We start from the raw sequence: 14,927 nt of genomic DNA on the forward strand, positions 1-14,927 counted from the left end.
AGTATAATTATATAATTATAGAATTATAGAATAAATCAGAGCCAGGGAGAAGGGAGGGAGGACAGGGTCTGTGTGGCCTAGAGAAGCCAAAAGGAGCCAGACTGTGAATATGTATACAGACTCATCCAAGCCACAAGAAAGGGTGTCCATGGAGATGAGTGAGCCCAGATCTGGGCCACTTAAACCTGCCGCTTGTTTCTGCTTTCTTCTGGGCATCCTCATAGCTGCTGGGTTGCCCAGCTTTATTTCCAGAAGGGTCACACAGCAGCTCTGCTTAGCTTTGGTAACTAGGCTGTACTGGGGCTAGTCTCCCCACAGCTGCTCCACTCCCCTATTGAAGCATGAACGTAGCCACAGCATACTGTAGAGATGAATGGGCGTGGTCATGTTCTGGCGAAACTTTATTTATGGGAACAGACAGCTAGCTTCCATGGTAGAGTTTATCTAACCCCTCGTCTAGGCTTGGTGATCTTTATAGTGTAAACTAAGCCTCCGACCTACCCCAGTGTCCAATGCCTAATCGTTTTTTATAATTCCTTAGCTAGTTTTATTTTATGTGTATGAGTGTTTCAACTTCATGTACATTATGTGTACATGCTAGTACACATGCTAGTACACATAGTATACTAGTGTGTGTGCCAGTGTGTGCGCCTAGTGCCCTTAGAGATCCAAAGAGGCATCTGATCACTTGGAACTGGAGCTATAGATGTTTGTAAGTTGCTGTGTAGGTACTGAGAACCAAACCAAGGTCCTCTGCAAGAGCAACAAGAGCTGCTAACTGCTGAGCCATCTCCAGCCTCCTATTTTATTTAATTTTGGTGTGTGTGTGTGTGTGTGTGTGTGTGTGTGTGTGTGTGTGTACGTGTGTGTATGTGTATATACTCATCTAGGGCCCTTTGAGATGAAAACCAGAATATCATTACAAATAAAAAGGGGCTGAAATGCAAGCATCCCCTTCATCCCCACAAGTGAGAGTGAACTTGAACTGGGCACCGGGAGTTTCCAGTCACTGTGCAGCTTGAAACATCCTAACCCAGGCTTGGGGATCAGGCCAGCCCTGCAGTGCTGATGAGCGCCCTGCCTAGCCTTGTCCTGTGTGCAGTGTTTGCACTGCCACAACTTCACTGTGCCCAGTCAGAAAGCACTAGCTCCTCCCTCTCTCCCTCTCTCCCTCCCTCCCTCCCTCTCTTTCTTCCGCACTACTTTACCTACCTAGGTAGGACAAAGGACAGAGTCCCTGGGAGCAGTGCTAAGGCTAAATCTCTTCCCTGGGTAGACACTGCCTCACCTTGAAGGAATGGTTGCTGTGGTTCCCACCCCCAGGGAGTTTTCTACAGTACCCTGCTATTCAGATGCCCTCCCCCAGCAATTCTCTGCCAGGTTCGTAACTACTTGTCACTCAGAGCCCAGCCCAGTTTAGTCATCATCTCCTTTCAAGAAATCTTTCCTGTGTTCCCAACTTGGTCTATAACCTTTGTGTCCAAAATACAGGCTCTGGAGACATATTTCCCCATGATTGTTTCCTTGTCTCTACCATTAGCTTCCGAAAGAAGGACGGGGACTAATTTACTTTATGCTCTCAGCTAGCTCTAGGTCCACAACCTAGGATCAAGGGACAGTTCCAGCTAATCCCGAATAACCCGAATAACCCGGGAGAAGGGAGCTTCCTGTGGAATCACACTTGGGGGTCGACACCCCTGTCTGTCTCTTTACCTCTGAGCTTTCTCAGGGTACATGCCCACCTATCCAGAAGATTAAACATCCATTTTCCTTAGACTCTTGCTTTCACATGGGAGAGGGCAGTGAGGAGAAGGCCAGCCAGGCATCCAGGAAGCATTTATTATCCTCACTTAGACATATCCTAGGATCTTGTGTGCAAGGTTCTTTTTGGTGGGGTTGCAACAGTTCAATACTAAGCAAGACCATCTAGGTCTTAGAAAATATGTGTCCCTCTGTTTTGTGTACCCATTCTTCTCACTGTAGATTCTGGAAAGGTGGTTCTGTAGGGTCTGGCTTTCCCCCTATGAGATGAGTCTCATTTTCAGGCTAGGGTTAAGGTGAAGCCTACAGCTGAGTCTAACAGACAAATATGCTATGATCTGTGGTCCAAGCCCTCACTGCAAGGCTCTGCCTTCTGTGTTTTCTATGCTTTACAGCTTATTTATATAAGTGGCTAAGAGGAGGGGCATCCAATGGGCACACACAGAGAGCTGAAGTTGATTCATGTTCTGATCTAACAAGCTCACATACAAAGGCACATTTTCTGTGTGGATAGAAGGGGCTGGGAGTGGCAAGATCAACACTAGGCTTGCCAGTGCCCACACATAACCCATCACTCATGATGACACGACTCAGTCAGCTTTCCTGTTGGCCTCTAGGCATGGGCTTGACGTTCTAAGCCTTAGATAGTATTTCAGATTGGGCTGGGGAGATGGATGGCTCAGCAGGTAGAGGTGGTTGCCTTTACCTAGACTCCCTGGGTTCTAATCCCAGGAAGTATTATAGTGAAAGTAACTGACTCTTCTAAGTTATTCTCTGCTCTCCAGGAATGGGCCGTGATATAAGTAAGTGTGTGTGTGTGTGTGTGTGTGTGTGTGTGTGCACGCACACACATACACACTAAACCTATCTTTATTGAAGTGGTTTAGGCAGATGCCAGGTCCAGGATGTTTACTCTCCTCACTGTACCACACGCACTCTGCTGACCTAGATGATCCCTTAAGAAGGTCCCATGTTATCGTTCCTGGATGTCAGGCTGACTTTTAAACTCATCGTGGTCCTATCCCAGTGTATAAGCCCAACAGCAGGGCATCCTCCTGGCTCCTGCCTTGCTATCAGAGGCATTCAGATCAGGTTTGCCTTCAGTTAGTGCCCTTCTAGACTCTTGGATCTAAGGAAAACGAACAGGCAGGTCACTGCAAACTTCCTCCTTCTCCTTCCGTTGAACCTTCTCACGCACTCACACGCCCTGCTGGAACCCGATCCTGAGGCTGCCTCTGAGTGCTGCAGCTCTGGCAGGGCTGGCGGGCTGGGACCTGTCTGTTAAAGCTTGCCGCACCCTGCCCTGCCCCTCCCCCCACTAGGCCAGGGCAAAAAGGTCAGGCACCCCACAGTCCTGATACTCTGACCAGCCACACCTCAGTCATCCCTCACCTGAAAGCCCACCAGTACATTGTGTAGGCTCCCTACTGGCATACTGGTAAGGAGAGAAGCCCCTAGGTGCTGTCCTGGATGTTGTATGAGAGTCTACCACAGCCCACCTCCAGAGCTGACAGCACACATACACACCACCGTCATCATCACCCTCCCCCACACTTCCTGTTGTTTGTGTCCCCTGGCTCAGCTTCCAAGGCCTTTTGGGCTCTGAGCCATCTCACAGGTGCCCAGTAAGGTGCCAGCAGAAGGGGACAAGTGTACCCTGGGGAAGGCTTCCCACAGGAGATGCTGTTTAAGTTTTAAAAGAACAGAAACATGTTTTCCAAGTAGAGAGGCAAGGCCTGGGACTTGAGGAGGGCCATGTGTTGAAAGCAGAGAAATGACACAGGCAAATTTTACACATGAGATCAGTGTGTTCAGGAAGCCCCAGCTGGAGGGTGACCAGGAGAGCAGCTGTCTAAGGGGGCTCAAGGACAGACGGCTAAGGTTGAGAGATGAATGGGGACAGAATTTTCTCTGCTCTTTCTAAAAGTTCTAGGGATAAGATGTCTGTAGCTAAAGGGGTAACATGGTCAGGAAAGCCTGCTAAGGGGCCATTGAGATGGCACAATGGGTGAAGGTGGTTGCTGTCAAGCCCAGTGACCCGAGTTCAATCCCAGGACCCGTGTGGTAGGAGAGAACTAATTCCCACAAGTTCTCTGATTGATATACATGCACATGTGTACACACAAAATATATATAAAAAGAGAAAATATATTTTAAAAAATGTTTTTAAGTGTATGGGTTTTGTCGGCATGTGGATCTGTGTACCACTTTTGCCTGTCTGGTGCCCACTGAGGCCAGAAGGGGATGTGGGATCCCCTGAGACTGTAGTTACAGATGGTTGTGAGCTGCCTGCCATGTGGGTATTAGGAACCCAACCTAGGTCCTCTGCAACAGCAGCCAGTGCTCTTAACCTCTGAGCCATCTCCAGCCCACAAACATAATTTTAAAATTTTTTTTTAGAAATAATTTTAAAAAGAAACTAAAGTTGATTGATTTTGCCATCATGTGATGGACCTGTAGATCAGGAACAGGATTAACAACATGATGGCAGCACCAGCTTTGGTGGCAGAGGGGTCGGTCGGGTAAGGATAAGCTGAAGGGACTGACAGAGGCCGGAAAGCCAGAAACTGATGAAGTTCCATTTGATGGTCCTGGATTTCGCTCTGAAGTAAGACAGATTCTGCCAAGAACCTGAGAAGATCAGAGAGTTTGTGGAGTGTGTTAGGAAAAGCTGCTGAGCAGAGCTGAGGTTCAAATCTCTGCATTCACAGTGGCATCTGCCCAGTGTGTATATGTGTATGTGTGTTCCTCTGTGTGTAGATGTCTGTGTGTGTGCTTATATGTATGTGTGCATGTTCATCTGTGTATGGATGTGTTGGTGTATATGTGTTCATCTGGATGTGTATGTGTGTATTCATGTGTGTGTGTCAATGTGCATGTATGTATGTGTATTTATCTGGGTGTAGTTGTGTATGTTCATGTCTGTGAATGTCCATGTGCATATATGTATGTATATGTGTGTTCACCTGGGTGTAGATGTGTGTTCATGTATGTGTGTTGTGTGTATGTGTGTATGTTCATGTATGTGTGTTGTGTGTATGTGTGTATGTTCATGTATGTGTGTTGTGTGTATATGTGTATGTCCATCTGGGTGTTCTGGAGAAAGGAGGAAGATTATGGCTGAAATTCCTTGCTGGTCTCATAACATGATAAAAGGCATAACAGTAGGAGATTAGATTAATCTCCAATTAGGTTTTGTCCCACTCATAGGACAAAGGAAAAGGGGGAGGGGCAGTGGTCCTGGCAAGAGAGGCACTGACAGATGGATGTAGGCCCTAGCCAGGAAGATAGATTGTGGGCTAGAAATGCATGGAAACCAAGCAGTCTCAGGCTATGGCTGAGAAACCGAGGCTGGTGTGGAGTAGACACAACGGTGGCTAGAACTAAGTTCTCTCAAAACTTTTAGGACATTGGTGTTTCTGAAAATGATGAGCAAAGACTGGGTTTGGATGCAAGATGATGCAGATGCTGAATCTTCAGTGCACGTGACAGATTTGTAGATGACTTGCTGAAAGCATGGTAAAAGAGTTAGACTGTGGTAGTGGCGGCAGCAGTGATGGTGGCCACATTGCCAGTGGTGGTATGAAAGTTATAGGGTTAGCCTTGATCCCTGTAATTGCCAGTCCACCGTCTCCTCTGGGAGTTCTAAGGGAAGAACAGCACAACAGTGTAAAGTATTCCACATCCTTGCTCCCACCCTGAAACTCTAACCCTAGAACCAGGAGCGCCTGCTGGAGACAGAGCTAACACACTGATGAGGGGTCAGTGCGGACTGTCCTTAAGTTTGTACAGCTTAAGTCAGTGGTACAGAAGGGGGAAACCAGGACACACGTGCACATGCGCGCGAGCACATACACACACGCTCGCACGCACCCACGCACGCACGCACGCACGCACGCACGCACAGCACCTAGGAGTGTAAAGAGCCACAGCACAGTCTTAAAGGAGACAAAGGCTTTTGATAGACATGGAAATAGATAAAGTGAATCCACTCTTTGCATGAACCATGAATCACATTTAAATGTGAAAAAAAAAAAATTAACCAAGTCCAGAAAGAAGCATGGCTGTGGCTTTCTGTAGCCTGAGGAAAAGGAAAACTTAATCCTAAGACTCAAAATCCAGACGCAATAGAAAGGGTTGACAGACTCTTGACTATATGTCTTTGAAATCAAAACAACAAAAGCAACCAAACAAATAAAGGAAAAGAAAGCAAGGAAATGCTACAAGCCAAGTAAACAAACTGGAGGAAATGTCATTTTATCTCAGAAGGTTTCTATAGTTAATGTATTAAAAGCTTCATGATTAAAAAAAAAAAAAGGAAAAGACCAGTGTCTTGTAGGAAAAACCACAAGCTCACAGGAAACCACAAGTGACCTGTCCATGTATGAGATCAGCAGAAGTCTCATTCGCACCAGGCGGCGGGAGCCTGTCCTAGCACTCTAGAGGCCAAGTTAAAAAGTCACGGTCCAGTGGGTGAAGGCACTTTGCCACACAAACCTGGTGACCAGAGTTCAAGTCTCAGAATCCACGTGAAGGTGGAAGGAGAGAACCCACTCCATAAGCGGCCCCCTGGATTCCACACACATGGTGTGGTCTATACACACGTGCACATCCTGTGTGTGTGCACACACAGAGTAACAAATAATGACATAACAGATAAACAAGTGCTTCAACTGAAAGGGAGAGAAAGAGAAGTGGCATGTGCCTGTGATCCTAACACTCGTGAGTCAAGAGGATTGCTGTGAGTACATGGACAGGCTGGGTGGGCTACATACTACATCCCAAGACCCTGCCTCAAAAAGGGGGACACTTGGAGAGATGGCTCAGTGGTTAAGAGTACTAGCTGCTCTTCCAGAGGACTCAGGTTCAATTCCCAGCACCCACGTGGCAGCTCATAGCCATCTGTAACTGCAGTCCCAGGGGCCCAACACCATCTTCTGGCCTCTGTGGGCACCAGGCATGGTATGGTATGCAGAGATACATGTAGGCAGACACTCAGTCACATAGAGTAATAAGATTATACAAACCCCGAAATAAATAATAAGTAAAATAATAGTGAACCACCATCTCTTTGTTGTCAGACCAGCAAACCTGAAGTTTAACAATGTCCTCTTCTGCTACTGCAGTTGGAGGAATGGAACTTTGCATATTGCTAGCAGTTGTCACAAATGCCACAGTCCCACGGAGAAGAGTTTGGCAATATGGAGCAACAGTACACAGACAGTTTCCTTTTGATTCAGCACACACGCACGCGTGCACACACACACACACAAACACACACACACAAACACACACACACTCACTCACTCACTCCTGGGATCTCTTTATTGGCAAACAGAAAAGATAGATGGGACCAGGTGTGCTGGCAAACACGGGCAATCTCAACACCTAGGAGTCTGAAGCAGGAGGGTCACAGGTTCGAGGGTAGCCTGAACAGTGTCTCCAAAAGACAAGAAGAAACACGTGAAGCTTTTGATAGCCACTATTGTTGGCATCTGTTTTACAAAAGACAGGAAATGAGAGCTGGAGAGATAGATGGCTTGAAGATTAAGAGCCCTTCCAGAGGGTCTCGGTTCAATTCCCAGCGCCCACATGGCAGCTCACAACTGTCTGTAACTCTTGTTCCAGGGGATCTGATTTCCTCAGACATACATGCAGGCAAAGCACCCATACGCATAAAATAAAATTAAATATATCTTTTAAATAAATAAACAAACAAACAGACAGACAGACAGACAGACAACCAGAAACAAAAGGGCTGACTGCATTATACACAGTACATAACTGGAGTGTCATCTAGCCTATGATGATACCAGGATATGTTATTTTTTAATCAATAGCCCAGATATGCATTATATGTTACCTTTGGGGATGGAATGGCTTACATCTGTAATTCAGCATCTAGAAAGCTGAGGCAGGAGCTTCCAAGTTTGAAGGAGGAAGAAGAGAAGGGGAAGAGGATGCAGAAAAGGAGGAAGAGAAGAAGAGGAGAAAGAGCAAGAAGAAGGAGGAGGAACAGGAGGAGGAAGAGGAGGAGGAGGAAGAAGAAGAAGAGGAAGAGGAAGAGATAAGAGGATGCAGAAAAGGAGGAAGAGAAGAGGAGAAAGAGGAAGAAGAAGAAGAAGAAGAAGAAGAAGAAGAAGAAGAAGAAGAAGAAGAAGAAGAAGAAGAAGAAGAAGAAGAAGAAGAAGAAGAAGAGGTGAAAAAGAAGGAGAAGGGGGGAGGGAGAGGTGGGGGAGGGGAAGGGAAAGAAGGAGAAGGAGAAGGAGAAGAAGAAGAAGAAGATATAAAGCTTAATGACATCCAAAGACAAAATTCAACTCAAGTGGGAGGGAAGCAGTCCCCGTACAGTCCCCGTAGAGCAGGAGACAAACCCTAACTCTGGGCTACTCACAAGCTCAGCTCAGATGAGTTCTTTCAAATGCGAAAGCAAAGCCACCTTCTGCACTTGCCGCACTTGCACTTGCTGTGCTATCTAGGGCACCTGAGGCCAAAGAAACACAAAGGAGCTTAACTTGGTTTTAGTAAAGATAGAGTGAGTAGGGAGGAAGAAATGCCTCGGTGGATAACGGTGCTTGCGACCAAGTCTGAAGACTTGAGTTCAATCCCCGGGACCCATGTGTGGAAGGAGGGAGTCAGTGGAGTGAGTTGTCCTCTGACACATACACAGTAACTAAGTGAACGAGATTTTAGGCATGGTGGTGTACTCTCAGCGCTCAGGAGGCAGAGCCAAGTGACTCTTTGAACATTTGTGCTTAGCCTGATCTGCATAGTGAGCTCCAGTTCAGCCTGGGCTACATAGTGAGATTCTGTCTCAAAATAAATAAATAAATAAAAATAAAAATAAAAAGCTGTAGAGATGGCTCAGTGGTTAAGAGCACTGACTGCTCTTCCAGAGGTCCTGAGTTCAATTCCCATCTGTAATGGGATCCAGTGCCCTCTTCTTTTAGAGTGTCTGAAGATAGCTACAGTGTACTCACATAAATAAATAATTTTTAAAAAGAAAATAAAATAAGAGAAGCACAGTATAAAAGCAAATGAGTAAACATGAATTTTACTTTATGTGAATTATGTCTAAGTAAAATTATTGAAAAGGAAGACAAGCACATCTCTTGAATTGAGAATATCACTACAAATGATTTTTTTTTTTTTTTTGTCATTGTTCAAAAAACCGTTTCCTAGTTTGGTCCATCTATAAAGGCATAGGGAAAGTGACCAACCTGTAGGCACGGGAACACGCTGGCACTGCCGTCTCTCAGAATCATTTCTAGCACCTTGGGCAGATGATGGAGTCTAGGTAGTGTCAAGAGGACTGGCTAAGCCTGGAACCTTCTTTCACATGGGAAAGCCAGGCCTTTATCAGAGGTTACTAGGTGCACTTTACAACCCAGGGAAAGGTGTACCCAATAATTCGGGAGCCAAACTGAAAACGTTCTGGTGGCCAAAGACAGCTTGTTCTAAACATCAAAGAGCATTAATTACAGTGAGTTGGCATTTATCAAGTATAACAAAATGATAAATCCTTAATGATTTAATGAGATTAATGAGGGATATAATCTCATTAATTAGATCTGAAAGTCCCCAAGTGATGATCTCATTGCCCTGATAATTTGGTAAATGGAGGTAAAATCAGGCATCTTCCTGTATGCCCGGTTCATAAGGATGAGCTGGTGAATTGGTGGATGCCGATAGAAGATAATGGGTTGATATCCCAGCATCTGGCAGGTCCAGGCACTGACCCAAGAGACTGTGCCAAGGTACTGTGTGCAAGCTCTTACCTCCACAGGGGAGCATTGTGTGTCCCAGACATCTCTTCCTACACAGGACCTGAATCTGATCAAGCCTCCAGCTCTAGCCCAGTCTACAGCCAAGAATGGGGTGGACTGGCGAGTGTTTGAAAGCAATATACAAGAGGGAAAGGAGCAGACTGCACGCTCGGAACAGACAGTTTTCATGAGGCCTTATCTGGCCCATTTAATGCAGTCTTCCAGTCTGTCCTGTGAACTTTTTTTGACTCTTACTAATTTGCCAGCTCCTGCTTCTCTTGGTCACATTTTCATTTGTCCCTACTTTTCCTTTTCACTTTTGGGGACTGAAATGGGTCACATTATCAACAGCTTCCGGGTTTTGTTGTTGGATCCAGTCTCTGAATTACAAGAAACCCAGTTTACAACGCAGCCTACAAAACCATATTCACAAGGGAGCATCAGTTTTGACATGTGCCGAAAGGGGTGACTGTCTGTGGTGTAGGATTGTGGTGTGTGAGCGCTTACATGCTGGCTTTCCGAAGTTAACACATATTGCAGGTCACACAGAAAGCTGTTTTAAAACTGGGGTATTTTAGAGGCTGAGGAGATGGTCAGTTGGTGTCCTGCTTATGTAAGCCTGAGGCCCTGACTTTGTATCCCCAGCACACGTGTAAAAAGCAGAGACAGCATGCCTGTCACCCCACAGCGCCTGCATCCGAGAACCGGAAGGCAGACAGGTGGACCCCTAGGGCGCAGTGGTAGCCAATATAGCTCCAGGTTCATGGAGAGATTTTGTCTCAAAACAATAAGGTGGAGGATGATGGAGGAAGACGCCCTGCATTAGCTTCTGGCCTCCACACTTGTACATGTGTGCATGCATACACACCAGAGGGGGTTAGAGGAGAGGGAGAGGGAGAAGGGTAGATTTCTTCATTATTGGACCTACATCATCCATAAGCAAAATGAAAGGCAAAAGTAGACCACACAGGAAGAAATTTGTTTTTTAAAAACTAAACTAAGGTGTTGCTAGGTGTGGTGGTGCACGCCTTTAATCCTAGTGCTTGGGAGACAGAGGATCTCTGTGAGATCAAGACCAGTCAGGGCTACACAGCGGGAACCTGCATCTAAGGAAAAAGAGGAGGAGGAAGAAGAAGAAAAGAAAAAGCTTTCTATGTGTTTGAGTGTCACATGTGAGGGTGCCTGTGAAGGCCAGAAGAGGACATGGTTGCCCTAGAGCTGGAGTTACAGGTGATTGTGAGCTGCCTGGCATGGGTACTGGGAACTGAATCTGGGTCCTCTGGAAAAGCAGAGAGTTCTCCTAACCACTAAGCCATCTCTCCCCATCCCCCAGCATACAGTGTTTTTGGAGTAGGAGTTATTATAATAAAGTAATAATCTAGGGACAAAAAAGGGAGAAAATACACAGAGATCACTCGGCCAAATCTGAGATTTTATTAGCATATGACATCATGTACAGAGTTTTAAACAGATGAAATCCTGCCCAAGCTTGACTCTGGAACCTTACAAAACTGTATGGTCCTTCCTGCGATGCTCAGATGAGTGGGAGGGGGAGAGGTGGGGAGTGGTGGGAGCAGCTCACCATGCAATCGAGCTCATCCAGGGAGCTTGTTCCCGTTGGTGCTGCTTGTAGCCCTTGACCATGATTCTTGCCTCCAGGAAAGCCCCAAGCATGCTATCAATTTATTTGGATTTTATATGTGAGAAATGGAACTTGTACACAAAGCAAAGGGTGCTGCCTTCACTGCTGGAGAGTGTTAGACACAGACTGTTATGGCCACATGTGTGGCCATCTTCTTAGCAAGGGATGGGGGAGGGAGCAGGACCTTTCTCCTGTGGCTTTCAAGTTCATGTCAAAGTCTCCAATGCTATCAGGCCTCTGAGTGATTATTCGAGTATTCTTCTCGGGATGGTGAGATAGTGGAGATAGGGATGATGGAGGTGAGAAATGGATGCTTAGGGTTACATACAGTATGTGAGGAGAGAATGTTCTAGCTTCTGGGTTGGGGGTAGAACGCAGGGAGTGGGATGCAGGGGGCGCAGAGGGTGCTTTCCTGCAGCCTCCTGCTATGCAGCGAGCTAACTGGAGCAAAGGTGCATAGTTCCTGAGGCTCAGGCCTCCACTCTAGATCAGCAGTGCCCACAGTGGATTCCCAGCAGGCCACCTCCAAGGCTGCCAGCCTGTGAGAAGTTCCAAACCACAGCTCCACAGGAAATGTCTTTTAGGCATCTCCAAAGAGCTTGACTCCTCCTATGTCATTGTCTACTGTCTCTCATCCTTGTTGCGCCCCCCCCCCCTTTAAGTTCTTGTGACCTGTGCAACCATCCCCCAGCCTCCAGCTTGCCCTGTCTAAGAAGAGGAATATTCTGCCATTCCTTCTGCTCAGTGTCCCTCTCCCCTCCCTCACTCCCTCACTCCTTTCCTCCCTTCACGTTTCCTACTCCTCTCTCCCCTCCCCTCTCTCTTTCTCCTTCCCTTTCCGTCTTTCCTGTAGGCCACCTCCATAGGAACTTAGGGTATATCAACAAGTGTACCCCAGTTCCGGTTGGTCTGACCTTTCTTCTCAGCCCTGTATCCCAATCACAGGGCTCTGCCTTTTCATGAACTTTTCTAACAAAATTCTCTCTTCCTTACTTTTCCCATTTTGCTGTGTCATCGTGAATTTGCCTTCCTCCTCATCCTGGGTGGTCTGACTCCCAGAATCCTCTCCAGCATTCTGTCTCTCCATACCGGCTGGATTTCTGGATACTTTAGTGCTCTGCTGGCTCAGTCTTATCCCTGTGTTCCCCGATTGGAGGAACATAGCGGGCAGCAGTGAGTGGAGATGGGCGTCTAGATAACCTTCCAGAGAGCTCCCAGCTCTCAGACATTAATCCTTGCGGAGCAGATCGTGTCCCTCCACTCCCACAGCCAAATAAAGACTGACCAGACCTGCTCTCTCAGACTCAAGCTCCACTCAATAAAATCAACAGCTACCCAGTTAACAGGCTGGTGGGGGCTGGGGAGAGGTCGGACTGGAATGTGGCTTCACAGACCCATGGCTCTGTAGCCTATTGCCTTGTGCTGTATTTCAGGTTCTCCAAGCCAGCACCCATGTTCCTGGATGACTCCTTTCGCAAATGGGCTAGGATCCGGGAGTTTGTGCCACCTTTTGGGATCAAAGGTCAAGGTATGTTGGGAACCCTTTACTAAACATTACACACCCCATTTCTCCATGCTATCTCCCTATCCTTCAAGACAAGACTTTAGCTCTAGAAATTCTGCACCGAGGACTAGTGAGATGGCTCTGTGGGTAAAGGTGTTTGCTACAAAGTCTGACAACCTAACTCCAATGTCTGGAATCTACATAGTGGAAAGGAGAAACAACTATAATAAATTGTCCTCTGACTCCATGGTACACTTGTGTAAGTGGGTGTGCACATGTACAAATACACACAAATGTGTGTTTATGGAGAGGAAGGGAGAGGAGGAGGAGGGACATTGTGGTACATACCTTTAATCACAGAAGCAGAGGCAGGCAGATCTCTGAGTTTGGGGCTAGCCAGGTCTATATAACAAGTTCCAGGCCTGCCAGAGTTACATGATGAGACCCTGTCTCAAACACACACACACACACACACACACACACACACACACACACACACACGATCAGTCCCTTTGTTCAGAGTTCTAGTCTAGTTAAGGAGCAGGTACTCAGAGAGTGACTAGACCCTGGTGCCATGAGATCACAGAAGAGATGTGCTAGAAACATTGTCATAGTGCTGCAGCTACATGGAAACAACAGACAGACAGACAGACAGACAGACAGACAGATAGACACCAACATAACACACACCAGCTCCTGTAATTCCCACTCAGTGTCTTTCATCCTGACTTAGCCTTTCCTCTAACTGTTCTTTTTCTGTCCCAAGCTAACCTTTGTCTCTCTGCCCTGCATCCCCCTCCCTTCACCTTAGGGACCCCTTTCTCATAGCCCTGCTTTGTTGTCAAGTTCCTGGCTGTTTCCTGGCTTGGTGGGAGGGTCAGATAGGGTTTCAGATTCCTGTGTTTACTTTTGACTAGCTGTGACCTTGCACAGGTTTCTTAATCTGTCTGAGCTTGGGTTTCTCTATCAGCTAAATAGAAATCATGCCATTGTTAAAGGCTGTCATCAGGATTAAGAAAAGAGATAACAGTTGCCCAGGAGACCTGGACCTCTATTCCGCTAGCTTAGCCCTCCTTGGAAAGAAGACAAGCCAGCAAAAATGCCGCCAAACCGGGGCTCTGAACTGAAGCTCCAAAAAGTGCATCCAGTCGGATAGTTTTAGCCATAAGAAAGACTCCTTACTCAGTGCTCGTGTCTGGCACAGTCCATCCTCCTGACTTCCAGGACTGATTATATAACTCCTGTCCTTGTCCTTGGTCAATAGTGATGAGCTCTCCCTTATGTGAATTTGGTGGTGAGGAAGGAAGGGTGCAAGAGGTCTTCTCCACTTTAAAGTGACTCTGGCGGCACTTAGTGTAGAACCTTATCGAAGGTTTGTTCCTCAGCCCACTCTCAGCCAGCTGTGGGACTCAGGCCCCATCCTCCTTGGTTCTCACATGCAGCCTCAACAGTGTCTTCCTGCTTGCCATTTCAGAGCGACTTAGTACTAAGGGCTTCTGTGGAATGTAAGGGAGGCATCTAGTCATTCATGTGAACTATTGCTGAACCCATTTGTTCAGCAAAATTATTGTGCTCGTGTGTGTGTGTGTGTGTGTGTGTGTGTGTGTGTGTGTGTGTGTGATTGTGTGTGTTTGAGTGTGTGTGTGTGTGTGTGTGTGTGTGTGTGTGTGTGTGTGTGTGTTTGGATATGCACTCACCTTGGTGCTCTAACTGGCCAAGAACTTACAGAAATCCACCTGCCTCTGCCTCCTGCATGCTGGGATGGAAAGCATGCATGCCACAATTCCCAATTTACCCTCATGAAGAGTTGTGTGAGGGGCTTCTGTGTAGCTTGGTAGTAGAGCGTTAACCTAGCAAATGCAAAGCTGTCTAGGCTCAATCCCCAGCCCAACAAAACCAAATAAAACAAAAAGTTGTATGTTATTTCTTATTTTGGAGGCCTGCTCTCTACAGGAAATGTCTCAGACATATAAAAAAATGTAAGAATAATGTGTCGAGGAGCTGATGATAAAGTGCTCAGCTGGTAGAGCGTGGCCCGGCGTGCATAAAGCCTGGGCCGACCCCAGGACTCATAAAACCAGGTGTGCTGGCACATGCCTGAAGTCCGAGGACTTGGGAGATGAAGGCCAAAGGATCAGAAAGAAGCTCTTTCAGATCAGAAAGAAGGTCTCTCGCATCTACAAATCAAGGTTGAGGCTGGACATATGGAAACCATGTCTCAAAGTTAATAAAGTAAGAAAAGTGATATAGTTGG

At 46.7% G+C, this 14,927-nt stretch overlaps 1 protein-coding gene across 4 annotated transcripts in view; it reads left to right on the plus strand.

Moving 5' to 3' along the window:
- Positions 1–14,927, plus strand: part of St3gal3 (ST3 beta-galactoside alpha-2,3-sialyltransferase 3) — a 201,324-nt gene that overhangs the window by 158,652 nt on the left and 27,745 nt on the right. For all 4 annotated transcript variants that reach the window (XM_034503101.2, XM_034503097.2, XM_034503095.2 and 1 more), the window contains one exon: positions 12,603–12,697. In XM_034503101.2, the coding sequence (XP_034358992.1) occupies positions 12,603–12,697 (95 nt within the window). The remainder of the gene's footprint in view (positions 1–12,602; positions 12,698–14,927) is intronic.

This window comes from Arvicanthis niloticus, chromosome 5, assembly GCF_011762505.2.
Source record: "Arvicanthis niloticus isolate mArvNil1 chromosome 5, mArvNil1.pat.X, whole genome shotgun sequence".
Taxonomy (NCBI): domain Eukaryota; kingdom Metazoa; phylum Chordata; class Mammalia; order Rodentia; family Muridae; genus Arvicanthis; species Arvicanthis niloticus.